The 27994-nt window shown below is 44.3% G+C and overlaps 2 protein-coding genes across 2 annotated transcripts; both read right to left on the reverse strand.

Moving 5' to 3' along the window:
• Positions 1-445: 445 nt before the first annotated feature.
• Positions 446-9432, reverse strand: LOC117801041 (hydroxymethylglutaryl-CoA synthase, mitochondrial-like). The gene is made up of 7 exons (XM_034654187.1): positions 9247-9432; positions 7740-7905; positions 6702-6872; positions 5588-5694; positions 4852-4977; positions 3309-3417; positions 446-776 (listed from the first exon to the last, which is right to left on the reverse strand). Exons 1-6 carry the CDS (start codon positions 9392-9394, stop codon positions 3311-3313), a joined length of 825 nt encoding a protein of 274 aa, XP_034510078.1. The 5' UTR covers positions 9395-9432; the 3' UTR covers positions 446-776; positions 3309-3310.
• Positions 9433-11195: 1763 nt separating this feature from the next.
• Positions 11196-25937, reverse strand: LOC100484975 (hydroxymethylglutaryl-CoA synthase, mitochondrial). The gene is made up of 9 exons (XM_034654186.1): positions 25778-25937; positions 21449-21903; positions 17892-18017; positions 17163-17327; positions 15655-15820; positions 14617-14787; positions 13503-13609; positions 12767-12892; positions 11196-11332 (listed from the first exon to the last, which is right to left on the reverse strand). Exons 1-9 carry the CDS (start codon positions 25879-25881, stop codon positions 11226-11228), a joined length of 1527 nt encoding a protein of 508 aa, XP_034510077.1. The 5' UTR covers positions 25882-25937; the 3' UTR covers positions 11196-11225.
• Between the last annotated feature and the right edge of the window lie 2057 nt (positions 25938-27994).

Raw genomic sequence — 27994 nt, forward strand, 5'->3', positions numbered from 1 at the left:
CACCTCTGTGCTGTGTGTATTTGCCCAGATAACACTGGCACGGCCTGAGCAAGGAGCGGAGGCCGCCCTTGAGGGCATCTCTGGCCTGGTCTACAGGTGGCGTCTTTAGATCAGGGAAGGAAGCTGGGCGCAGAGGCTGTGTCCCCACCTTTGTTCCCCTGTGCTTCTTGGAGAATGGAATGGGATGGGGGAGGGGTGTATGAGGTGAGTGCTCAGAGGTTTTCCAGTGGTGGGGGCAGGTGGGGGGCAGGAAGAGTGGGGCCCTCAGAGCTGGAGGGGGTGTGACCGGCAGGCTCCTCCGCATATCAGCTGGTGCGTGTTTTGTGCTCCGGCTTCCAAGCAATACGATGAGTGATTGCCTCCTTCTCTAACTTCTGCATTGTGTTTTATGGGTACAGTACCAGCTACAACATCTAGAAATTGACAAAAGAGCTTAAGAAAGGAATAAAGATATAACAGCACAGAAATCTAATAAGGATATTAATGACCACAAGGGAACATGATAAGCAAAGTTATCCAGATTTTTTTCCCAGTTCTGGAGGGCCGTGACTGTGGGCTAGGCCTTCTTCGCATCCCTTCTTCCACAGAGGACCCCTGCCCTACCATTAGCCCATGACAGTGACTGCAGCAGTGAAAGGACCGCTAAGGATGGCCCCCCACTCTCTAGGGCCGCTGCTTCCGGGGACTACGGTGTCCAATCCAGTCCATTTCCATCGAAGAGGGGGCTTTTTAAAAATACGATCCGTGGCCAGAAACTGCTAGCATGGAAGCACAGTCTGTAGAATTCAAAGAGATAAAAGAAGGACATGGAGTGTGAGTCTCCTCCGGGGCATCCCTCTGCCCTTGTTCCCAGTCCCTGTGTCTTGTCTGAGGTAAGGCTATGCAGAGGAGCTCTCCTGCCTGCATCAGGAGGTCTGGGGGGGCTCCGCTGCCTGCCCGGCTCCACGCCTGGATGCCTGGGCCATCTGTCCCAATGCCACAGGAGCCAAGGGAGGTGGGCAGGGGCCCCGTGTCACATTCTACTTGACAGAAGAGCAGGCCGGACAGGCTGGACAGTGAAGAGACAGCTCCACAGAGTGCCATGCTGACAGAAAATCTTTCATTCACTCATTGTTGTGGGTTACTTGCTCATGTGAGCTATCAGCATGAGACAAGGAGAAGAGCCCCAGCTTTCCTCCTCCGAGGTACGATGCTTGTGGACCATGAGAGGGAGGGAGCCTGATTTAGAAACTCGCCCTTGAAAATGCCCAATTTNTAAAATTTCATTGTTGTGGGTTACTTGCTCATGTGAGCTATCAGCATGAGACGAGGAGAAGAGCCCCAGCTTTCCTCCTCCAAGGTACGATGCTTGTGGACCATGAGAGGGAGGGAGCCTGATTTAGAAACTCGCCCTTGAAAATGCCCAATTTCTCTCTCTCTGTCACTCTTTCCTTCTGATGACTGAACTAGCTTGACACATCTAATTGCCCCGTCTTTGCCATTGACTGGCCCTTAAGAATCCTATTACAAGCAAACAAGCACATGAACGACACCAGGGCAGCGTCCAAGTCTGTGGCCCTGGGTGCTGAGCTTGCAATGCCAACCACACCTGCAGCCCTGGCCAGTCAAGCCCCTTGTCCACCTTGCTGAGCACCTAACATCCCAGTGGAGGAGGCCAAACGCTGTGAACAGAGAGCATCTTGCATATCTTGTGGTTTTCCTGCTTTATCTCCTTTACCCGTGGACTTCCTCCTCTTCCCCGGCTCTACATCCTGCCCTTGGCAAACCTTTTACCCTTCATCTACCAAAGGAGGAAAACAATAAACACACACACACACACACATAAAGGAAGTATTTGGGGACTGTATTTGTTNGAGCACATGAACGACGACACCAGGGCAGCGTCCAAGTCTGTGGCCCTGGGTGCTGAGCTTGCAATGCCAACCACACCTGCAGCCCNTCTCTCTCTCTGTCACTCTTTCCTTCTGATGACTGAACTAGCTTGACACATCTAATTGCCCCGTCTTTGCCATTGACTGGCCCTTAAGAATCCTATTACAAGCAAACAAGCACATGAACGACACCAGGGCAGCGTCCAAGTCTGTGGCCCTGGGTGCTGAGCTTGCAATGCCAACCACACCTGCAGCCCTGGCCAGTCAAGCCCCTTGTCCACCTTGCTGAGCACCTAACATCCCAGTGGAGGAGGCCAAACGCTGTGAACAGAGAGCATCTTGCATATCTTGTGGTTTTCCTGCTTTATCTCCTTTACCCGTGGACTTCCTCCTCTTCCCCGGCTCTACATCCTGCCCTTGGCAAACCTTTTACCCTTCATCTACCAAAGGAGGAAAACAATAAACACACACACACACACACATAAAGGAAGTATTTGGGGACTGTATTTGTTGAGATTTATAGGTTGTTGAAGAAATGGCTTCTCACTCTTCTATTCTGCTTATTTTAGCAGCTTAGAAGATAAACTGAAAGCAGATGTCTGGGTCCATGAACTATAAGATTCTAATCCTTTTTTTTTTTTAAGATTTTATTTATTTATTTGAAGAGAGAGAGAAAGCAGAAGCAGGGGGAGCAGCAGAGGGAAAGGGAGAAGCAGACTCCCCGCCGAGCAAGGAGCCCGACACAGGGCTCAATCCCAGACCCTTAGGATCATGACCTGACCTGAAGGGTTATAAACCGACTGAGCCACCCAGGCGCCCCGAAAGTTCTCATTCTGAATACTCGATTCCCCTTCAAAAAGTACCCCAGGCAGTCCTCTTGCAAGAAACCCTTCTGCACTTTCCCCTCCACTGACTTTTCAAACCTCACATCTTTTCCCCAGGAGGAACAGCCTGGCGAGGTTCCCACCTGCCGAGGCTTCTGGCACCAACAGAATGCCCAACACCCTGTTTCTCCATGAATCGGTCCCCAACACACTAGTAAGTACCTTTTCTGAAGCCACTCATCTTTATTACTACCTCACCCCTTTGGAGGAATGAGTTCTGTAGGTTCTGGTTCACAGCCTGCTTCCCCTCACAGATGCCAATTTGGTTTCTATCACATTTCTAGGGGAGCTTCCTATCCTGAGCAGATCAGGTAAACAAGTTGACTTTTTTTTTCCCCACATTCCAGAGTTTAAAACATGCCCCTCCCCCAGCTTTTGTCTCTCCAGGGCAAAGACCCCCACCAGTTCTGGGTGGTCCTCATGGTACAAACTCCCCACCACCCATCATTGCGGAGCTATAGACCCTGTCTGGCCTGGTTACACTATCAGAACTGCATCTGTTACCCAGAGGACAAACTTGATGCCACCAACCCTGCAAAACTTCACTCACCACCTTTAGACTGGTCGCCGGGCGTACTTCCGGCGATACAGCTCATCCACTCGCTCCAGGTACCACGTGCCGGGGAAAAGACTGCTCGTGTCGCCAGGTGGTGAGAAATTCACTGTGGAATGAGAAGAGGCAATACGTACAAAGAGCTCCACGGAGCTGGGGAAGAGGAAAGAGTGACAGGGATGCCTTCAACATGAAGCTCTCCTAGCTGTGAGGCCACCTGTCACAGCCCCAGCAGAACCCTGGACCAGCCCAAGAACCAGAAGCGGCCATCTTGGATCTAGTACATAAGCCTTGGCTGTGAGAAATTTTACTATAGGAGTATGACGTTTTCCTACAGTAAACGTGACCTTCCTCTCTTCTTCATGTCCTCTTGCCAATGGTACCTGGCTTAAGGATGTATACCTCAGAGCTTCCTGTCTTCTAATAGACACTTCCTTCCTAGCCCTAAGTTCTCTGGCTCTGATTCATTATAGTATTTCTGTTCTTTGTCCATCAGTGTTCATCTCAGAAGACCTATGTTATTTTAGTTGTTTTTCCTCTTTGCCCTAAGGTGTCCCTGTTCCAGAGAAGATGGATGACTATGAGGCCTAGGTTTTCTGGAACATTCCCAGTACCGTGTATTCTGTCTCCCCTTCCACACCACATGCAAGTCTTGTGTCCCAAGTCTTGCTTGAGAAAATACGTTTTGTTTTGGCATTGGTTTTAAAACCACCATCAGATCTCTCCAGTAATAACTTTAGCTTTTGTTTCCTTTTCCTTTGTTGCTTTTTTAGGCAATGTTTTTTAAAGATTTTATTTATTTATTAGAGAGAGAGAGAGAGAGAGGGAGAGAGCGCACAAGCAGGGAGCGCACAAGAGGGAGAAGCAGTCTTTCCGTTGAGCAGGGAGCCCAATGTGGGGCTTGATCCCAGGACCCTGGAATCATGACCTGAGTGGAAGGCAGATGCTTAACTGACTGAGCCACCCAGGCATCCCATTGGACAATATTTTGTTTTTATGTTCAGTAGGGAAAGGGGGCAGGTGGGCAGAGATAGTAATATCTGTGAGTAACTTATTTGTGTACATTAACTCATTTAATCTGTTTGGCAATCTTGCAAATTTGGTATGATTTCAGAAATAAGACAACTGAGAAAACTTCAAAAATTTTCCCAAATACAAAGAGCTACTGAGTGCACAGGTCAGTTTAGATTTAAATATCTAGCTCCAAATTCTGGGCTCTTTCAACTGTTGCATAGAGAGCAGTATTCAAGACCACATGTCTGAAATCCTTGGGACTGCATTGTCCAGTATCCTGTTTCGAGTGGTTAACTACAATCTCTACTGGGAAGCTACATGCTGCTTCCTACCTCTTCTCCACTCTGCCTTCTGCTTCCCCACCTAATTCTTACCCCTTTGGACCTAACAGATTTTGTCCCAATCATATCTCATAGATGTCTTCGCCCTGGCCCACTGTAATCCAGACTTCTGATGAATCCTGGCTCTCTGCCACTGGCATGAAATCTGAGAAAATTTCCTTCTCCTCCCTTCTCACCCTTTTTCTTACCCTTATGGTAGAATTGTTCTCTTTGGTCCATTATTTCTGTGAATTCCTGAGGAGACATACGCTTCCGGGAGGCAAGGCGTTTTGGCAGGTCTGACATACTAGACACCAGCTTCTCCAGGGGGGATCCTGGGAAACAAAGGCAAGATTGTTAAATCTGCTCCACTGTCATTACCACTCTTACCAGTCACAAGTCTGATAGAGAGCCAGGTTCTGTGGGAGCTCAAACCCTCTAGGAAAGTGCTGTGTGTGGTTTGGAATGTCAAGAAATGATAAAGGTCAGCAAATGTAATGTTAGTGAAACCTACTGGCAGACACACTCTTAGTCAAGGAATGTCCCACAGAGTACTTAGGTGCACACCCTCGATCACATCTGACATAAAATAATCAATAGACAGTTGTTGAAAATTTCAAATCCATCAACTTCCCTTTAACCATATGCAGCCTAATGGCCATTAACTACCTCCTACCTGGACTGTTTGCTGGAACAACCTGACTGGTTTCTCATTTCCACCTTTGTTTCTCTTCAATCTAGTTCCAAGTAGTGGCCAGGCAAATGATTCAATTCCATAAATTAGACAAAATTACTCCAGTGCTTAAATCCCTTCAGGGAATTCCTCTGTTCTTAATCACAACATAATTCTGTCCAGATGGGAGCCTCAGTAGTGGGGAGGCAGAGAGTGGTTTCTTTTATCCGATGAATCTTATCAGAAGTGCCTGATAGAAAGACGGGACTCACCTGGAGAAGCATCCTTGGACACTCGAAATGAAAAAAAACTTGCTGCCAAGCCAGAGCCATAAGAGAAGGCTCCAATCCTGGAACCAGCCAAGTCTTGGGCAGAATACCTGCAGGGAAAGAAATCAAAACTCAAGCACATTATTATATTCTGTCCTTCAAATAAACCACCAGCCTATCGCCCCACTCAAGTCAACCTCTTGCAAGTAGAAATGGGCTCCAGGCACTCTGCACAAAGAGGGGCTTTTGGAAGACCCTGGGTATAGACCCAGAAAGAAGAAAACTTGCCAGGAGAAGAGTGGCTAAAATCCAAGATACAGAAGGCACATTGAGCATAACAGAATTGGGGGTATAAAAGCAGCTTCTCACCACCTATGAGGACAAGATGAATTCAGTGAACTCTGAAGTTTGGAGGTCAGACCACTTCAAGGTTTCCATGTTTTCTGGTACTGTTTCAGCAGTTGTACCTTTTTTATCATCCCCTCATCAGTAATCATTTGGTTGAGTTCATATATATATATCTCCTATGTTATGTGCAGGTACTATAGTGCAAGTGTTTCCTTATAAAACCCAGAAAATAGAATATCAATAAAAATAACAACTGGTATCTGAGCACTTGCTGAGCACTAGTGTTTTAATTCCTTCACACATTTAACCCTCATCAGAACTCTAGAAGGTGGGAATTGTTAGTGCATATGTTTTATAGATGGGGACAGTGAAGCACATAGAGGTTAAACATTTTTCCGAGATCAAAGCTAATAAGTGGTATTCAAACCTTGGTTGTGGGTTCTAAAACTAGACTCTCTTAACCATCATGCTTTACTACGGACAGAGATTTTAAATGGATGAGATAAAAATATGCGTCTAAGTTCTATTAGGTGCTTGCTGCATCCAAGCAGATCTTACACAGTCCTTGACATCGTACATCGTCACTTTGGAGACCATTGTTTAATACCGATAGTAAATCTGCCTATACATGTACCTTTGAAACAAGTTTCTTTCATTATCTTTCCTTCCTTTAGAATTTCTGCACCAGAAGAGGAACCAAATTTGGTTGACCCCTCCGACCATGACCATGGGGTGGGGGGTAGAAGGTGGGGCTAGGCGCAGTACTCACCGGGACAGAAGGGAGGCCAGACACCCATATAAGGATGAGGTGTATGTATTCCCGTTGTGAGTGGAGAGGTAAAGGGAGCCCTTGGTTTTCTTGTTGAACGTGTCCAGGGAGGCCTTTTGAAGTGCTTTATCCATGTCCTTGTTGGTGTAGGTTTCCTCCAGTGTTAGCCCCCTGGGAGGCAGCCAGAGACACAGGCCAGGTGAGAGACCACAGAAGGGCAGGGAGGCAGCAAGGGGGAAAAGTAACAGCTTCTGGAGAGACTTTAGGCACATGTTTTTATTACAAACTATTTGGAAATACAGGCCAGCACAAAGAAAAACAATGTCACTAATAGTCCTACCATTCAGAGAGAGCCTTAGGTCAATTTTTCTTGTGGAATCCATCCCTGCTGTCATAAGGTTAACTAGAAAATGAAATCATGCTATATATTCTATTCAACATGCTTCCCTAACTAATTTTCTCTCTATGACATTAAATCATCTTCTCTAGCAATATTTTTAAAGGCTGAAAAATGGGCCATGATACGATGTGCCCTACTTGAACCAGTCTCTTCATTCCTGTCCTCACCAGCTAAAACTCTGCATGTTCCCTCTGCATGGATTTGCTGAACCGAAAAGTGTGCACATATAGACTGTAAGATCCTTGAGGCAGGGATCATGGAGTCACATTTATTTTGGTGTCCCTAGAGTTTAGTATGATGCCTAACATATAGTTGATGTTCATAAAATGTTTACTGACTGAATGATTTAGCCACACACCCTTTCCCCTTTTTCTTATTCTCTGAAGCTTCTGATAGCCAGCTACTTCATCTAGAGGTGCTGTCAAACTCCCTGTGGTCCCTGAGATAAAAGGTGCAGGGCTCTATGTAAACCATAACCCAATAAGTCATGTATAGACTTGGTGTCATTTCTACTGTGTTGGAGGAGTGTCCTTTTCTCACCCCCAGTGTTGGCTGGTGGTACAGACTCAAGGAGTGAGGAAACCTCCTCCTTCCTCAGCCCTCATGAGCCTCTGAAGGCTTCCCCGAAGAAGACCCACCTGAAGGCCTCCAGCTCCTTATAGAGGCTGGTCTGCGTGTCGCTGCTGGCTGACAGGAAGTCATTGAACATCAGGCGAGCCAGGGATTTCTGGACCATTTTGCAGAAGGGCGTGTGAAAGATCATAAACTGTAAGTCATCAAGAGTGAAAGGCCGATCGATGCCAGCTGGAAGAGGAAGTGTGAAAGCAAGGATGTGCCATGGTGGATGAGCCATTTAGACCTACACCCCAAGACCTAAGTGTTCTGAGGGACTTGAGGCATCCCAGAGAACCAGCTCCTACCTCCAGCAAACCATCTAAGTTTTGTTCATTCACTTTACAGGCATTTTACTAAACACTCTACTTATAAAGAAAGAAGGGAAAGAAACATTTTCTTCCTGTCAACTATTGCCAACTTTTATGACAGATAATTCCTCCAAATCAAACTAGTGTCATGTTACTTTTCTATATTTTTCAGAGGAAGAAACAGAGTCTCTAAAATATGAAGCTAGGTCATGTGTCCAAGGTTACCCAGCTTGAAAAATGTCTGGCTTTGGATTTAGGTTCTGATGTCTCACTCTATAGACAACCCAGACTGTCTCTTAGTGCTAAAAGCCAAAGCAGCATCAATCAAATTCCACAGGAGGCTGCAGAGCAAAATTAGAATGCAGAAAGAATATAGAGCTTGTGAGAGCAATTAACCAATAGCAAATTTACAGTGGATGGAAGGTAGAGAAGTCCAAGTCTACTGCTTATCCGGAGGGGCGAGCAGTGGTGAGTGGCATCACTTTCAGCACAGTGGAAAGGGGCAAGAAGTGGCTCCTAAGGCACCCCTAAAGCATCCATGCTCTGACCTTCCACACGTGCCTTTTCCCACACTGAAAACTGCCTATCACAGATGCCCTTCTGGCCATGGTTGAGCAGATAAGAACCCTTTTATTTTCTTAAAGTAGATTGCTCTGAACTTTTAAAATAAAGTTTGTTTCCTTTCTGATTATGAAAGCAGTACATATTCTCTTAGTTGGAGAACTCAGAAACTAAAGGTAAAAATAAAATTAACTTGTAACATTACCATCCACAGAAAAATCACTAACATTTTAGTATACTGAAAATAGAGATAAGATTTTTCAACATCAACCAGACTTTAAAAGGTATCGAACTACAAAAGGTGAGTCAAATCACTCCTGACTTCAACAGAAACAAATCCTAGTCCCAGTAGGATGTGGTTACTCTGACTCACCACTCCCCAGGTGGCTGACACCCACTGGTTTCCTACTGGTGACTTTGGTTCTAGATTGTTTACTTTCTTTCATTTAGCTCAAGTTAGAGGCAGCTTCATACTTGAATTGGAAGCTTCCAGATGGACTGTAGCATAGACTCATGGAAGGATATAAGAGGAAGGGGACATGAAACAATTCTCTTGAGATCGTTTTTGAAGGAGAGAAGAAACCTTTTCTTAAGCTTTTAGGACCAACTCTTGTTTCCCCTGGAAATAGAGTCCCCACTTTCTGCCCTCCGAGTCCCGTACCTTGTTTCCACTGGTTCTGGATTTTTTGACGGTATAATGTGTAACATCTGTCCAAGGCCCGTAGGTAGCACTGGATGGAGAGCTTCCCATCCACTATTGGGTACTCTGTAGCTGCATCTGGTTTGTAGAAGTCATATACGTTCTCCATGTGGGTTCCTCTAAGCCCTGGCAAGGCACAAGGAGAGATTCAGGGACTGTATGATGCAGCCCCCATGGAGCAGAGAGGATGGGGAACCATGTACTAACAGTTTCCTGGTTTTTCTCTGTCTGAGCCCACTCAACATCCCTCCCATGTTCAAAGGGACTTGAATAGACGTTGCTCTTATATAAATGAGATTTATATTTCCCTTCCCATACCTATGTGGCCTTAACAAAAGCTAGAATAGATGCCAAAATTCTCAAAGGAGAACCTTTCCCCTTATACCTGATTATCTTCTTTCATCTTCAATTGCCAGTCTAGCTCCTTAAAGGTCCTCATCTGCAGTATCAATGTCACTCATTCCATGCATCATTACCCCAATGCGTGATGGTGCAGAAGAGGAAACCTCAATGATCCCTCTATTCCCTTCCTCCTTGCCCTTTGCTCCCCAGTCCAGCCTTTTGAAGGCAAGCAACGTCATCCTCAAATCCATACTTCAGCCCTGTGTAGTGGGTATGCCTACTTGGGATGGGGAGCTATGTATTTGCTGGCAGTCTCTTGGTACCACATTTCCANAAGCACATGAACGACACCAGGGCAGCGTCCAAGTCTGTGGCCCTGGGTGCTGAGCTTGCAATGCCAACCACACCTGCAGCCCTGGCCAGTCAAGCCCCTTGTCCACCTTGCTGAGCACCTAACATCCCAGTGGAGGAGGCCAAACGCTGTGAACAGAGAGCATCTTGCATATCTTGTGGTTTTCCTGCTTTATCTCCTTTACCCGTGGACTTCCTCCTCTTCCCCGGCTCTACATCCTGCCCTTGGCAAACCTTTTACCCTTCATCTACCAAAGGAGGAAAACAATAAACACACACACACACACACATAAAGGAAGTATTTGGGGACTGTATTTGTTGAGATTTATAGGTTGTTGAAGAAATGGCTTCTCACTCTTCTATTCTGCTTATTTTAGCAGCTTAGAAGATAAACTGAAAGCAGATGTCTGGGTCCATGAACTATAAGATTCTAATCCTTTTTTTTTTTAAAGATTTTATTTATTTATTTGAAGAGAGAGAGAAAGCAGAAGCAGGGGGAGCAGCAGAGGGAAAGGGAGAAGCAGACTCCCCGCCGAGCAAGGAGCCCGACACAGGGCTCAATCCCAGACCCTTAGGATCATGACCTGACCTGAAGGGTTATAAACCGACTGAGCCACCCAGGCGCCCCGAAAGTTCTCATTCTGAATACTCGATTCCCCTTCAAAAAGTACCCCAGGCAGTCCTCTTGCAAGAAACCCTTCTGCACTTTCCCCTCCACTGACTTTTCAAACCTCACATCTTTTCCCCAGGAGGAACAGCCTGGCGAGGTTCCCACCTGCCGAGGCTTCTGGCACCAACAGAATGCCCAACACCCTGTTTCTCCATGAATCGGTCCCCAACACACTAGTAAGTACCTTTTCTGAAGCCACTCATCTTTATTACTACCTCACCCCTTTGGAGGAATGAGTTCTGTAGGTTCTGGTTCACAGCCTGCTTCCCCTCACAGATGCCAATTTGGTTTCTATCACATTTCTAGGGGAGCTTCCTATCCTGAGCAGATCAGGTAAACAAGTTGACTTTTTTTTTCCCCACATTCCAGAGTTTAAAACATGCCCCTCCCCCAGCTTTTGTCTCTCCAGGGCAAAGACCCCCACCAGTTCTGGGTGGTCCTCATGGTACAAACTCCCCACCACCCATCATTGCGGAGCTATAGACCCTGTCTGGCCTGGTTACACTATCAGAACTGCATCTGTTACCCAGAGGACAAACTTGATGCCACCAACCCTGCAAAACTTCACTCACCACCTTTAGACTGGTCGCCGGGCGTACTTCCGGCGATACAGCTCATCCACTCGCTCCAGGTACCACGTGCCGGGGAAAAGACTGCTCGTGTCGCCAGGTGGTGAGAAATTCACTGTGGAATGAGAAGAGGCAATACGTACAAAGAGCTCCACGGAGCTGGGGAAGAGGAAAGAGTGACAGGGATGCCTTCAACATGAAGCTCTCCTAGCTGTGAGGCCACCTGTCACAGCCCCAGCAGAACCCTGGACCAGCCCAAGAACCAGAAGCGGCCATCTTGGATCTAGTACATAAGCCTTGGCTGTGAGAAATTTTACTATAGGAGTATGACGTTTTCCTACAGTAAACGTGACCTTCCTCTCTTCTTCATGTCCTCTTGCCAATGGTACCTGGCTTAAGGATGTATACCTCAGAGCTTCCTGTCTTCTAATAGACACTTCCTTCCTAGCCCTAAGTTCTCTGGCTCTGATTCATTATAGTATTTCTGTTCTTTGTCCATCAGTGTTCATCTCAGAAGACCTATGTTATTTTAGTTGTTTTTCCTCTTTGCCCTAAGGTGTCCCTGTTCCAGAGAAGATGGATGACTATGAGGCCTAGGTTTTCTGGAACATTCCCAGTACCGTGTATTCTGTCTCCCCTTCCACACCACATGCAAGTCTTGTGTCCCAAGTCTTGCTTGAGAAAATACGTTTTGTTTTGGCATTGGTTTTAAAACCACCATCAGATCTCTCCAGTAATAACTTTAGCTTTTGTTTCCTTTTCCTTTGTTGCTTTTTTAGGCAATGTTTTTTAAAGATTTTATTTATTTATTAGAGAGAGAGAGAGAGAGAGGGAGAGAGCGCACAAGCAGGGAGCGCACAAGAGGGAGAAGCAGTCTTTCCGTTGAGCAGGGAGCCCAATGTGGGGCTTGATCCCAGGACCCTGGAATCATGACCTGAGTGGAAGGCAGATGCTTAACTGACTGAGCCACCCAGGCATCCCATTGGACAATATTTTGTTTTTATGTTCAGTAGGGAAAGGGGGCAGGTGGGCAGAGATAGTAATATCTGTGAGTAACTTATTTGTGTACATTAACTCATTTAATCTGTTTGGCAATCTTGCAAATTTGGTATGATTTCAGAAATAAGACAACTGAGAAAACTTCAAAAATTTTCCCAAATACAAAGAGCTACTGAGTGCACAGGTCAGTTTAGATTTAAATATCTAGCTCCAAATTCTGGGCTCTTTCAACTGTTGCATAGAGAGCAGTATTCAAGACCACATGTCTGAAATCCTTGGGACTGCATTGTCCAGTATCCTGTTTCGAGTGGTTAACTACAATCTCTACTGGGAAGCTACATGCTGCTTCCTACCTCTTCTCCACTCTGCCTTCTGCTTCCCCACCTAATTCTTACCCCTTTGGACCTAACAGATTTTGTCCCAATCATATCTCATAGATGTCTTCGCCCTGGCCCACTGTAATCCAGACTTCTGATGAATCCTGGCTCTCTGCCACTGGCATGAAATCTGAGAAAATTTCCTTCTCCTCCCTTCTCACCCTTTTTCTTACCCTTATGGTAGAATTGTTCTCTTTGGTCCATTATTTCTGTGAATTCCTGAGGAGACATACGCTTCCGGGAGGCAAGGCGTTTTGGCAGGTCTGACATACTAGACACCAGCTTCTCCAGGGGGGATCCTGGGAAACAAAGGCAAGATTGTTAAATCTGCTCCACTGTCATTACCACTCTTACCAGTCACAAGTCTGATAGAGAGCCAGGTTCTGTGGGAGCTCAAACCCTCTAGGAAAGTGCTGTGTGTGGTTTGGAATGTCAAGAAATGATAAAGGTCAGCAAATGTAATGTTAGTGAAACCTACTGGCAGACACACTCTTAGTCAAGGAATGTCCCACAGAGTACTTAGGTGCACACCCTCGATCACATCTGACATAAAATAATCAATAGACAGTTGTTGAAAATTTCAAATCCATCAACTTCCCTTTAACCATATGCAGCCTAATGGCCATTAACTACCTCCTACCTGGACTGTTTGCTGGAACAACCTGACTGGTTTCTCATTTCCACCTTTGTTTCTCTTCAATCTAGTTCCAAGTAGTGGCCAGGCAAATGATTCAATTCCATAAATTAGACAAAATTACTCCAGTGCTTAAATCCCTTCAGGGAATTCCTCTGTTCTTAATCACAACATAATTCTGTCCAGATGGGAGCCTCAGTAGTGGGGAGGCAGAGAGTGGTTTCTTTTATCCGATGAATCTTATCAGAAGTGCCTGATAGAAAGACGGGACTCACCTGGAGAAGCATCCTTGGACACTCGAAATGAAAAAAAACTTGCTGCCAAGCCAGAGCCATAAGAGAAGGCTCCAATCCTGGAACCAGCCAAGTCTTGGGCAGAATACCTGCAGGGAAAGAAATCAAAACTCAAGCACATTATTATATTCTGTCCTTCAAATAAACCACCAGCCTATCGCCCCACTCAAGTCAACCTCTTGCAAGTAGAAATGGGCTCCAGGCACTCTGCACAAAGAGGGGCTTTTGGAAGACCCTGGGTATAGACCCAGAAAGAAGAAAACTTGCCAGGAGAAGAGTGGCTAAAATCCAAGATACAGAAGGCACATTGAGCATAACAGAATTGGGGGTATAAAAGCAGCTTCTCACCACCTATGAGGACAAGATGAATTCAGTGAACTCTGAAGTTTGGAGGTCAGACCACTTCAAGGTTTCCATGTTTTCTGGTACTGTTTCAGCAGTTGTACCTTTTTTATCATCCCCTCATCAGTAATCATTTGGTTGAGTTCATATATATATATCTCCTATGTTATGTGCAGGTACTATAGTGCAAGTGTTTCCTTATAAAACCCAGAAAATAGAATATCAATAAAAATAACAACTGGTATCTGAGCACTTGCTGAGCACTAGTGTTTTAATTCCTTCACACATTTAACCCTCATCAGAACTCTAGAAGGTGGGAATTGTTAGTGCATATGTTTTATAGATGGGGACAGTGAAGCACATAGAGGTTAAACATTTTTCCGAGATCAAAGCTAATAAGTGGTATTCAAACCTTGGTTGTGGGTTCTAAAACTAGACTCTCTTAACCATCATGCTTTACTACGGACAGAGATTTTAAATGGATGAGATAAAAATATGCGTCTAAGTTCTATTAGGTGCTTGCTGCATCCAAGCAGATCTTACACAGTCCTTGACATCGTACATCGTCACTTTGGAGACCATTGTTTAATACCGATAGTAAATCTGCCTATACATGTACCTTTGAAACAAGTTTCTTTCATTATCTTTCCTTCCTTTAGAATTTCTGCACCAGAAGAGGAACCAAATTTGGTTGACCCCTCCGACCATGACCATGGGGTGGGGGGTAGAAGGTGGGGCTAGGCGCAGTACTCACCGGGACAGAAGGGAGGCCAGACACCCATATAAGGATGAGGTGTATGTATTCCCGTTGTGAGTGGAGAGGTAAAGGGAGCCCTTGGTTTTCTTGTTGAACGTGTCCAGGGAGGCCTTTTGAAGTGCTTTATCCATGTCCTTGTTGGTGTAGGTTTCCTCCAGTGTTAGCCCCCTGGGAGGCAGCCAGAGACACAGGCCAGGTGAGAGACCACAGAAGGGCAGGGAGGCAGCAAGGGGGAAAAGTAACAGCTTCTGGAGAGACTTTAGGCACATGTTTTTATTACAAACTATTTGGAAATACAGGCCAGCACAAAGAAAAACAATGTCACTAATAGTCCTACCATTCAGAGAGAGCCTTAGGTCAATTTTTCTTGTGGAATCCATCCCTGCTGTCATAAGGTTAACTAGAAAATGAAATCATGCTATATATTCTATTCAACATGCTTCCCTAACTAATTTTCTCTCTATGACATTAAATCATCTTCTCTAGCAATATTTTTAAAGGCTGAAAAATGGGCCATGATACGATGTGCCCTACTTGAACCAGTCTCTTCATTCCTGTCCTCACCAGCTAAAACTCTGCATGTTCCCTCTGCATGGATTTGCTGAACCGAAAAGTGTGCACATATAGACTGTAAGATCCTTGAGGCAGGGATCATGGAGTCACATTTATTTTGGTGTCCCTAGAGTTTAGTATGATGCCTAACATATAGTTGATGTTCATAAAATGTTTACTGACTGAATGATTTAGCCACACACCCTTTCCCCTTTTTCTTATTCTCTGAAGCTTCTGATAGCCAGCTACTTCATCTAGAGGTGCTGTCAAACTCCCTGTGGTCCCTGAGATAAAAGGTGCAGGGCTCTATGTAAACCATAACCCAATAAGTCATGTATAGACTTGGTGTCATTTCTACTGTGTTGGAGGAGTGTCCTTTTCTCACCCCCAGTGTTGGCTGGTGGTACAGACTCAAGGAGTGAGGAAACCTCCTCCTTCCTCAGCCCTCATGAGCCTCTGAAGGCTTCCCCGAAGAAGACCCACCTGAAGGCCTCCAGCTCCTTATAGAGGCTGGTCTGCGTGTCGCTGCTGGCTGACAGGAAGTCATTGAACATCAGGCGAGCCAGGGATTTCTGGACCATTTTGCAGAAGGGCGTGTGAAAGATCATAAACTGTAAGTCATCAAGAGTGAAAGGCCGATCGATGCCAGCTGGAAGAGGAAGTGTGAAAGCAAGGATGTGCCATGGTGGATGAGCCATTTAGACCTACACCCCAAGACCTAAGTGTTCTGAGGGACTTGAGGCATCCCAGAGAACCAGCTCCTACCTCCAGCAAACCATCTAAGTTTTGTTCATTCACTTTACAGGCATTTTACTAAACACTCTACTTATAAAGAAAGAAGGGAAAGAAACATTTTCTTCCTGTCAACTATTGCCAACTTTTATGACAGATAATTCCTCCAAATCAAACTAGTGTCATGTTACTTTTCTATATTTTTCAGAGGAAGAAACAGAGTCTCTAAAATATGAAGCTAGGTCATGTGTCCAAGGTTACCCAGCTTGAAAAATGTCTGGCTTTGGATTTAGGTTCTGATGTCTCACTCTATAGACAACCCAGACTGTCTCTTAGTGCTAAAAGCCAAAGCAGCATCAATCAAATTCCACAGGAGGCTGCAGAGCAAAATTAGAATGCAGAAAGAATATAGAGCTTGTGAGAGCAATTAACCAATAGCAAATTTACAGTGGATGGAAGGTAGAGAAGTCCAAGTCTACTGCTTATCCGGAGGGGCGAGCAGTGGTGAGTGGCATCACTTTCAGCACAGTGGAAAGGGGCAAGAAGTGGCTCCTAAGGCACCCCTAAAGCATCCATGCTCTGACCTTCCACACGTGCCTTTTCCCACACTGAAAACTGCCTATCACAGATGCCCTTCTGGCCATGGTTGAGCAGATAAGAACCCTTTTATTTTCTTAAAGTAGATTGCTCTGAACTTTTAAAATAAAGTTTGTTTCCTTTCTGATTATGAAAGCAGTACATATTCTCTTAGTTGGAGAACTCAGAAACTAAAGGTAAAAATAAAATTAACTTGTAACATTACCATCCACAGAAAAATCACTAACATTTTAGTATACTGAAAATAGAGATAAGATTTTTCAACATCAACCAGACTTTAAAAGGTATCGAACTACAAAAGGTGAGTCAAATCACTCCTGACTTCAACAGAAACAAATCCTAGTCCCCAGTAGGATGTGGTTACTCTGACTCACCACTCCCCAGGTGGCTGACACCCACTGGTTTCCTACTGGTGACTTTGGTTCTAGATTGTTTACTTTCTTTCATTTAGCTCAAGTTAGAGGCAGCTTCATACTTGAATTGGAAGCTTCCAGATGGACTGTAGCATAGACTCATGGAAGGATATAAGAGGAAGGGGACATGAAACAATTCTCTTGAGATCGTTTTTGAAGGAGAGAAGAAACCTTTTCTTAAGCTTTTAGGACCAACTCTTGTTTCCCCTGGAAATAGAGTCCCCACTTTCTGCCCTCCGAGTCCCGTACCTTGTTTCCACTGGTTCTGGATTTTTTGACGGTATAATGTGTAACATCTGTCCAAGGCCCGTAGGTAGCACTGGATGGAGAGCTTCCCATCCACTATTGGGTACTCTGTAGCTGCATCTGGTTTGTAGAAGTCATATACGTTCTCCATGTGGGTTCCTCTAAGCCCTGGCAAGGCACAAGGAGAGATTCAGGGACTGTATGATGCAGCCCCCATGGAGCAGAGAGGATGGGGAACCATGTACTAACAGTTTCCTGGTTTTTCTCTGTCTGAGCCCACTCAACATCCCTCCCATGTTCAAAGGGACTTGAATAGACGTTGCTCTTATATAAATGAGATTTATATTTCCCTTCCCATACCTATGTGGCCTTAACAAAAGCTAGAATAGATGCCAAAATTCTCAAAGGAGAACCTTTCCCCTTATACCCGATTATCTTCTTTCATCTTCAATTGCCAGTCTAGCTCCTTAAAGGTCCTCATCTGCAGTATCAATGTCACTCATTCCATGCATCATTACCCCAATGCGTGATGGTGCAGAAGAGGAAACCTCAATGATCCCTCTATTCCCTTCCTCCTTGCCCTTTGCTCCCCAGTCCAGCCTTTTGAAGGCAAGCAACGTCATCCTCAAATCCATACTTCAGCCCTGTGTAGTGGGTATGCCTACTTGGGATGGGGAGCTATGTATTTGCTGGCAGTCTCTTGGTACCACATTTCCACAGTTTACCACAGACCTCTCTCGAGGGCCAGAGGGGCCTTGGGCCCAACTAGCATGGCCACAGCTCCGGCCCCACCTGTGGGGCGAGCGTTACCCCTGGGATAGACTGCAATGTCTCCGCAGACCACCATTGCATAGCGACCTGTAATGAGAGACAAGAAGTAATTATCTTAACTTGAGATCACTACCCAAATCTCAAGTAGACTGAGTGCTTCCTGTGAGCCAGGCACAATTTTAGGTACTGAAGATAGACCAGTGAACAAAACAAAAATCCCTTCTCTCACGAGTAGCCTATATATCAGGTATAGTTATTCCTTCTTTATTGACAAAGAAATGGAGGCTCAAAGAACTTAAGTTACTTGGCCCAAGCCACACAGCTAATTGATGGTACGATAAGGATTCAAAGTCAGGATTCCAACACAAATTCACTGAAGCCCAAGAATCTTTCTTTAAGAATTTTAACAACTCCAACCCCAACAAAAAAAAGTATTGTTTTATATATATAGTTTGAAAACTATATGAAAGTATTTAGAAGCTGTTAAAGATTAGTAAATTTGACTATCTAAAAATTCAAACTTTTTATCAGAAACAAAATCAGACAAACTGGGGAAGTATTACAATACTTAAAACCAACAAAAAGCTACTTCCCTTCATTTGTAAAAGTCTCATTAACAACCTCCCAGGTATATAACGGGAAAATGGCCAATGAATATCCTAAAAAATTTTGAATATTTTTTTAAATGAAAAAAAAGGCAAATCCTTATTTTTCCTTATTAAATTGACAAAGATTAGAAAGCTTGATAATATGTATTGTAGGAACGTACGTTAGTACAACCTCTTGAAGAACAATTTGGCACATTTTTTTTAAAGATTTTTGTTTATTTATTTCAGAGAGAGAGAGTGAGCATGAGCAATGGGGAGGGATAGAAGGAGAAGTAGACTCCCCGCTGAGCAGGGATTCCCGACGTGGGGCTCAATCCCAGGACCCTGGGATAGTGACCTGAACCAAAGGCAGACACTTAACCGACTGAGCTAACGAGGTGCTCCAATTTGGCACATTCTCTCAAACTTTTATATCAATATATCTGGCAATTCCATTTCTAGGAATCTATTCTTACAAAACACATTATCACAAGCATGCAAAGCTATTATTGCAATGTTCATTAAAACATTTTTTATAATTGCAAAAAATATGCAACAATCTAAATATCCATCAATATGGGATTAATTAAATAAAGTTGGGCATATTCACAAACATATATTGTAAGGTTTTTAAAAGGTGAAGTAGACCTTATATGTGTTGATATGAAACGACCTCTAAGACATAATAGGGGTGAGGAATAATATGTTCAATGTTAAAAACTAAAACTGAATAGTTATGTATGTGTATACTTCCAAGTACAAAGAAAAATTCTGGAAGAATACATAGAAACTATTAGTGTGAAATTCTGGAAAGTGGTAATGGGGTGTTAAAAGGGAACTTTTTCTTCACTTTACACTCATTTATGTATGTGTATATATTTTTAACTATACATTTCGGTTACTTTCATTAAAAAAAAAAGGACAAGAAAAAATGAAGTCTTCTGGACAATCTGAGGCTGTACCACTTTTTCCTTCCCTCAAAAACTGTTATCTTTCTGGATGTGATTTGAAACTTCCTGGTGAGTCCCAAAACCACCTTCGCTCATCCGAGAAACCTGAGCTGGATGGTTGGCCAGGTCAAAGCAGACATCCTATCTACACTGGCTTTGCTTGGTCTTGGTAGTTGCCATTTGGCTCAAGCTTAAATATGCTTTTTGTTTTGATACAAACTAATGATTCACATCTCAATAGTTTATTTTTTTTCTCCCTCTGACCAAGACATCATGTTAAAGAAGGAATAGCCTGCCACTCCTGTGGCATTCCCTCCTCGTATGGAATACGGTGCCAACTCAGCAGAATCTACTCATTTGAAATGACATAACTGAAGCTGATCATGTTCCCAAACAAGGTTCTGTTTTTTGGTTAAAGGCTGTGAGTATCCCTTGCCCTTCATTTCTACTCCCTAACTAAATGCTTGGCTGGAAATATTGGTGGTGATAGTAGCAGGGGTTGTTGGAGAGGCAATAATATAAGTGTCGAGTAGGAGAAGCACCTTAAGAACAGATTTGGTGATGTAGAGACCCGAACATCCCAGATCAGTGGAACTGTTGATTGTGAGGCTATTCAGGGCATTCAGAAACAATACTGAATGAATTGGGGCACCCAGGTGGCTCAGTCGGTTGAGCATCAGGTCAGTTCAGGTCTCTATTTCAGGGTCCTGAGTTCTAGCCCTGCGTTGGGCTCCACACTGGGTGTGGAGTCTACTTAAAAAAAAATACTGAATGTGTCTGTGGAATTTCACTGCACAGCAAACCATCCAACTCTTCTTGGCCACTCTTTTTGAAATAAAGAATATTGGATTAGATAATCTCTAAGATCCCTGCCAACATGAAGATTTTATAATTAATGTTAATTTGGCTTCCACAATTTTAAATTCCAGTTTCCACTTAGTAAACATACTAAGTGCCTTGACTGCCCAGATACTATTTGCTCACATCTCCATGGATCTCTTGTACAGTTCTTTTACCAGCCCTAAATAGGAATTCTGAGACTCAAAGTGGTTAAGGGACTTGTCAGCAGTTATCAACAGAGCTAGGTTTTGATCTCTCAACTTGTACTGTTTCCCTTGGATCTTTTCTTGCTATCACAACAGGGGGTTCCTCCTCCAAGATAGCACCCAGGGAAGATATAAGTAAGAAATAACGTAATGTTAATATGTTAAGCAAAAAACATGGTGTGCCTGATTGGCTCAGTGGGTTAAGTGTCTGACTCTTGGTTTCAGCTCAGGTCATGATATCAGGATCGTGGGATCGAGCCCAGCATCAGGCTCCATGCTCAGCACAGAGTCTGCTTATCCCTTGCCCTCTGCTACTCACCCCTTAAAAATATATATATAAATAAATAAACAAATAAATAAGTAAATAAAATCTTTTAAAATATATGTTAAGCAAAAAACAATTTCCTAGTAACCAGGCAAGGGAGTAAGAGAATAAATACTCTGTGTAATAGTCTATCCTCTGATTTTTTTGTTTTGTTTTGTTTTCTTATCCTGTGATTCTTTGGGTCTATTTCCACTAGGATGTTTCCCCCTTAATACCTAAACTTGTTTAACTCTGTCTCTCAGAGTCTTAGGAGAAACTTATGAGAAATAGGAATATATTGGATTCGGTTTGGTGTCTCTCCCTTGCCACACACTATGTGTAAGATATCACAGTCTCCATTTTCTCACTTATAAATCAGATATAACACCCACTTCCTAGGCTGTTGGAAGGACTAAATGAATGGCTATGTGAACATGCTACCTAATTAACAGTATAAAGTTATGCAAGTCTAAGTGGTTATCATCTTTGTGGTTGTTGATGATAGCAGCAGCTGTGTGAATAACTTGTCCTTCCCTCCCTGATGAAATCACTGGGGCAATGGAGAAACAAAACTGAGGATTCAGCCTCTAACCCAGTTCCTCTCTTACACAAGGTCTCCGGAAGCACATACCATCCCAGGAGCTGGACTCCACCCAGTTGGCAGCATTGAAGAGGGAGGCAGTGCCACCGTAGCAGGCATTGGTGGTATCTATGCCCTCGATGTCAGTGTTGCCTGAATCCTGGAAAAGCTCCATGAGCACTGTTTTGACAGCCTTGGACTTGTCAATGATGGTCTCAGTGCCCACTTCCAGCCATCCCACAGAGTCCCATGGGAGCTGCGTGCGCTCCATCAGCCGCTGCACCACGGTCAGGCACAGGGAGTTGATGTCCTCCTGGACTGAGCAGAAGCCCATATGGGTTTGGCCCAAACCCACCGTGTACCTCCCTGCTTCCACATTGTTGTACTTCTCCAGGTCTGTTTGGTCCACATACTGGGCTGGGAAATAGACCTCCAGGGCAAGGATGCCCACATCCTTTGGCCAAGTATCTGTTTTGGCCAAGGGGACAGCAGGGATGGTAGAAAACCTGTAGCGGAGATGACAATCAAAATCCTATTAATGGTCTCCAGCCAGCCTCCTCAAAATACAATACAGCAATCATCTCATTCATTTTTCATGTATTTTGAACCGATGTTATCAGATGAATGCAAATGTAAGGTGGTTATCTTTCTGTTGAATTAACCCTTTTATCCTTATTAAATGTTCCTCTTTAATTCATCTTTGTGATATTCCTGCCACAAAATCTACTTTTCCTGATGTTAAGAAAACTGCCTTAGTTTTTTGATTACTGGTTGCAGGGCATATCTTTTGCTGTCCTTTTATACTTTTAATCTCTCAGGGTCTTTATATTTAACATACATCTCTTCTAAACAGCATATAGTTGGGTCTTTTTTGTTTGTTTTTAACAAGTCTTACAATATTGGTGCTTTAACTGGGGTAACTAGTCCAATTATATTTATTCTAATGACTAGTATCGATGGGATTAAATCTACTATCTCACTCTTCATTTCCTTTTGTCTCATATGTCCTTTGTTTCTTTATTTCTTCTTTCCTGCATTCTTTTGGATTAAGCAAGGATTTATTATTCCATTTTATCTCCTCTTTTTCTTTTAGTAATAAATCAGAGATTACAATATGCATGCTTGGTTTATTGTAATCTAACTTACATTAATACTTCTATTTTCTGAACAGTGAAAAGTCATACTTTAACTCCGTTTATCCTCTCCATCCCTTCGAGCTATTACTGTCACATGGTTTACTTTTACACGTTATAAACCTCATGAGACGTAACTTTAGAAATCTCATTCAGTTTTAAAGTGCTTGTCTCATTATTCCCTTTCTCCTTGTTTCTTTTTACTACACAAGAACACACCTATTGTTTTTCTACTTTTTAAGGAAGCTTCCTGCTTGATTCCATCCTCTCTGCTTTTTCTGATTGGGCCTCCAAATATTTATGGGGCACATCCAACACAGTGCTGGATTCCAGATGCACAGTAGTGAAGAAGGCATTCTTTGTGCCCACCAAGACAGCATGGTCTAATGGAAGAGGCAGACATTTCATAGTTAAACACATAGTATAACAAGCAAAGGCTGTGAGAATACAGAGGACAGAGGGAACAATTCTAAATGGAACCAGAGAGAAAATGGGGAAGGGGTCAGTGGAAGAGGGAAAAGATAATCTGTTTCTTTCCTGGACCTACCCACCTCCCTTCAATCCTGACTCCTAATATCCCTGGTGAAATTCTAGAGTTTCTCCGTCCAGCGACAAGTACAGAAATCACCAAGTCCACCTCCATCTGTTCCCACATGAAAGTACCTGAAATCTGGTTACTTTAGCGATATTCTTCATTTTGCAGATGGTGAAATCAAGGCATGCATTGGTGAAGTGTTGTGCTTAGAGTACCTTCATGGTTACTCATGTGTTAGAAATATCCTGTCCTTTCACCACCTTGGGTGCCACCAAGGCACTCATGAGTGCCACCAGAGTCCTTTGACTCATATCTGACTATAGAATTCCTGACTGTGATGAGTGACAGGATGGCTCCACAGGCTTATGCATTTAGCTCTACGTCTCAGGAACTGTAGCTCAGATTCAGTGTGTCTGTCAATCATCCTGAGGATTCTGGGCTTCTGGTAAACCCTAGTTCTCCCATCAGAAAGGTCACTTTGACGTACTATGAAGCAAACTGGATCACAGGATCATAAGACAGTGACGGAAAGTATAAATGTTCACCCATATCTGATAAGAGAGCTTTGGAATTTAGTTATCTGCCCTATTTATTTGGTGTTCCCCCAAATAATTGGAGTTTGTACTCTCAAATATTTGTGGAGAATCCTCCCCAGTACATAGGAGCTAATGGTTAGCCAGCAGTGGTCCTGCACTGGGCTGGTTTTCTCCTCAGCCTCATTCTCATTCTGCCTTCTCTGAGCTCCCTCCCTTCCTCTCTCTCCAGTTAGGAATCTAAGCTTTCAAGGAGAGGTTCCAAGAATCAGCCACTTGGTAACTTTATCTTAGTAAGGGGCTAGTTCTGGAAATGGATTCCAGAACCTTGAAGAAAAGTTAGCAAGTAGAGGCTTCCAGAAAGATCCCACCACTGGAGTTAAGAGTGCCCTTCTTATCTTGTAAATTTTCTCTAGAGAATAATCACTTTATTTAATTTAAAACTGATTTTGTTCTGAGGTTGCTTGGTTTAAGAATATGCATCAAGCTTTTCTTTCTTTATTCCATCTCTCCTTCTCTTGTGTTTCAAAATTCACTATTATATGCCAGGCACTGTGCTAGTGAGAGGTTACCAAGGTGGAGGGGGTAGACAAGGAAAAGAGGAGGTCAAGTTTCTTGAGGACTTCCTTGACCAGTGGGAGGAATAAACGAGCACGTACATGCATACCCCAACTGCGAGTCAGAATGTGATAAGGGCCTAAAGAGAAATATAGGCAAAATCCCACCAGAGTTTGGAGGAAGCAGAGATTTCCTGTGGGTGGTAGGCTCAGAAAAGCCTTCATGGAAGAGGCTACTTTTGAGATCAACTTTGATGGGTGAGTGGAATTTCTGCTGATACAGAACTGGAAGGGGCGGATGGGGTGGCGGTCACAGTGGGAGATAACTGAGCAAGTAAGGGCACCTGGTAGAGTGGAGAGTGAAGGCAATTAAGGAAGCAGCACATGAGAGAAGCAAGTGGGGACCGCCAAGTGGAGGTCATTAACCAGTGGTAAAGCATAAGCTGAGATGGGAGCAGTTCTTGGGTTGGATTTAGAGCTGGTGCAGGTTGCAGTAGAGGGGACAGACATACAGAGAAAGACGGACTCATAAGAAAGATCCTTAATACTCTTTCAAGCCACAGAAAACAGGATGAGCTGTGAGTACGCTGGAAAAGGGAAATGTGTGGACCAAGGATGCCAGAAGGAGGGGCAGGTTTGTCTCTTGCTGGGCAGCCTGCGGTTGTTTATTGAAACAAGCAAATCCATGTCAATCCCTTCCTCACAGATACAAGAACAGGTTAAATGCTGAGCTGGGATATTTGGCCTGTCTGAAGAGGGTGAAGGAGAGTATGGACAATGGCAGAGAGTCAGGAAGAAAACAAGATGACTAAGGAACATCATCCCTTACTCCACACATATCATGCAGCCAGGTCCCTGGATCCCAGGCAAGGGAAGACACTGGGTCAAAGTTGTTTTTCTAAGTATTCATGGAATGCAGTGTGGAAGTGGGAGGAATGGGCTAGTCCCACAGTGCAGTGGATGGTTTGGAGATTCCAAGGCCCCAGCTATAGCTATTACCGTCAGTGTTGGCAGGCTCCAAGCATGTGGGCCAAACTGGGGAGTGTTTACAAATAAAAGGCATGCATAGTGCTTCTGCGCACAGCACATTGCACACAGACATACACTCTTATCTTAACATCCCATTTCCCTCTTTCATGAAATCAGAGGGCAGAGAAACATGCTTCTGATCCCCCAGTCCATTTGGAATCTTGCTGCAATGACTTGAAGCAGCTGGTATGACTAACATTGCAGTTGGCACAGAATGCTGCAGGTCTTGGCAGGAGCTGGGGGTATAGGGGGGAACGGTGGTGGAGAGGAGAAGGCTGGGGGTCCTGGTACTGATATTTCCACTGCTTCATGCAGCTGGGGCAGTGAAAAATGTCATCATCTATGAACAGCAGGTATCAGAGGCTTGGGATCTTGGAAGTCTGTAGCTGAGAGGGACCATCCGTTTAGAGAGGAGGTAAATGAAACCCTAACAAGTTAACTTGCTTATCTAAGGCTGTGTACAAGCCTTGCCAGCTTTTCACTGGGATTCTAGTGAGCTTTTCCTTATGACAGGCCCTCTACCTGTCTTTTACTGGTTCTATGACACTCCTCAAAGAGTGGCCTGCACAGTCCCTGGGAACAATGTGACTCACCTTTGGTGGGCTGCTGGAAGAAGGCTAGCAGGTGAGATGAAGGCTTCTTGCATTGCCCTCTTCACTTGCAAGACCCGCTTCACTGAAGTCAACAGCCGTTGCATTTCCAGAGGAACAAGCACTAAACCGACAGTTCACAGTCCTTGGGAGAGCTGCCCAGCTGTGCCCTGTTGGGCTTTATAGAGCTCTGAGACTCCTGCCTCTGGAAGCCCCACCCCCGCTTATCGAGGCTCAGATGCCTTCTAAATCCGGGCCAAAGGTATCACTGAGAACATGTTTGAGTCAAGGAAAACGTCATCTCTCCTGCTTGTACACAGCTGCCCTGATCCTGGGCAGGTGTGGGAATGGATGGCTCTGATTCCTCCTTTCTCTGGCTCTTGTGCCAGCCTTCCTTATGGCCAGCCAGCTCAGGGGGCTGTGATGTTCCTTGTTGTCACACATCCTGGGGTAACCCATTTGGCCTGTCTTGGACCCTGGCTCCTCATCTGGGTTACTCTTGCTTGCTGTTCCAGAATGCTCTCTGTGGAGTTAGCTGTTATTATTTTAATGTATTATGCATAATAAGGAACATCTTTCAAAACTGAAAGGATGAATCTTTTAATAGTAGTCTTTTAAGTAGTTAGGAGTGGATATTGACACATAGACAAAGGGCTGGGGTAGAGCATATGTGGAGCACACCATACCTCTCCTCTCTTTATTGTCACTCTTACATGTGCATAGCTGTACACAACCTCTAGTGCACTGCAAGAGGCTACAAGAAAAGGACAGGAGCCCCAAAGAGGTGACCAGGGCCCTCCTGAGGAGGAAAGGTCCACTTTACAGATGAGGCCACTGATAAGTAGTCAGATGACATAACTTTCCCAAAGACCTAAGTGACAGGTTGGGGACTCAACTGTGTCTTTTTTTTTTTTTTCCAACTGTGTCTTTTGATTCCAGATTCTGTTCTTTCCACTCTGCTCTTTTACTTCTCTATAAAAAGTTTCCTGCCATCTGATCTTCTAGTGAATTGCTCCCTCCAGCCCTCTCTCAGAGCATTAGTCTTCCTCTGTCTTTTATGAGGGTCATGCATTTATTCCTTGGTTCACTCAGTAAAACTCCCCTGTCTAATGTGACTCTTTGCTAGGCATGGAGAAGAGCCAGAGTGTTTCTTGTTTTAGGGGAATCAGAGGTGACTTCATTTTCCTGCAGACAGAGACCTTCTAGTTTCCCCCAGAAGTCCAAGTCTCCTGGGTCTTCCATCATGTTTAGGTTCTTGCCCCCATACACCTTGGGGCATTACTGCTCTAACCCAGTCTTCCACCTCACTCTGTCACCTGTGCCCTACCACTGAGCCTTTTGCAAAGTTCTGTCATCAGTTTAAAATTCTTTATTTCCAACTTCTTTTCTGAAAATGACCTTTGTTCCTTGCTCTGTCTCAACCTACAGCTTTCAAATGGTTGTTGGGTTCTTTGCCTGCCCCACAAAATCCACCCCCTGGCCACCAGTCCCTAAGATATAAGAACTCAGTGTAAGGCACGTGTCCTCTTTGTTCTGCAGTGATACTGCCATAGTATTTTTCCTCTCTTTCCTCTCAAAAGCCCCACTCTCTTCAAGCCCATGCCATCACTCTGAGCCACCCAGTGCCCTTCATTCTTGAGGTCAACTGACAGTCTTGCTCCACTCCCCTTGTTCATGAGGATTGAAGCACATGAATCAATGCCTTCCTCTCCACATCAATTCTCTCAACATTCGTGAAGATGTTATTCTCCACACAGATAATTCATCTACTCTAGCCTTTCACTTATTTCCATAATCTTGTCCTCCACATGACTTTAGCCTCCCACTCTACACTCGTTACTCTTGACCTTATCAGTACAGTGTCTATACCACCTCCTAAATTTTAATTTCATGCAACTTAATTTCTAATAACTTCTATCTTTCCAGCTCACTTTAAAAGAGCCCCCACCTTTTTCTCCCACTGGGACCACCATTGGCTCCTCCACTTTTTTGCCATTTATTATACCTCTAAATGACCTCTTTTCTCTCTTTATGCAGCTTAGATTACCCATAGTGCATCACCCTAAAGAGTCTCTTGCACACACCTTGCCATGTACTCTCTCTGTCAGTCTGGCCAAGCAAACCATTGATGAAACCATTTGATGAAAGTCACTCTTGGTCTACTCTGTGCCTCCATTTGAGCAGCTAAGCATGGCTGAAGAAAAATAGTACTGTACTGAC

Source organism: Ailuropoda melanoleuca, chromosome 2 (genome assembly GCF_002007445.2).
Source record: "Ailuropoda melanoleuca isolate Jingjing chromosome 2, ASM200744v2, whole genome shotgun sequence".
Taxonomy (NCBI): domain Eukaryota; kingdom Metazoa; phylum Chordata; class Mammalia; order Carnivora; family Ursidae; genus Ailuropoda; species Ailuropoda melanoleuca.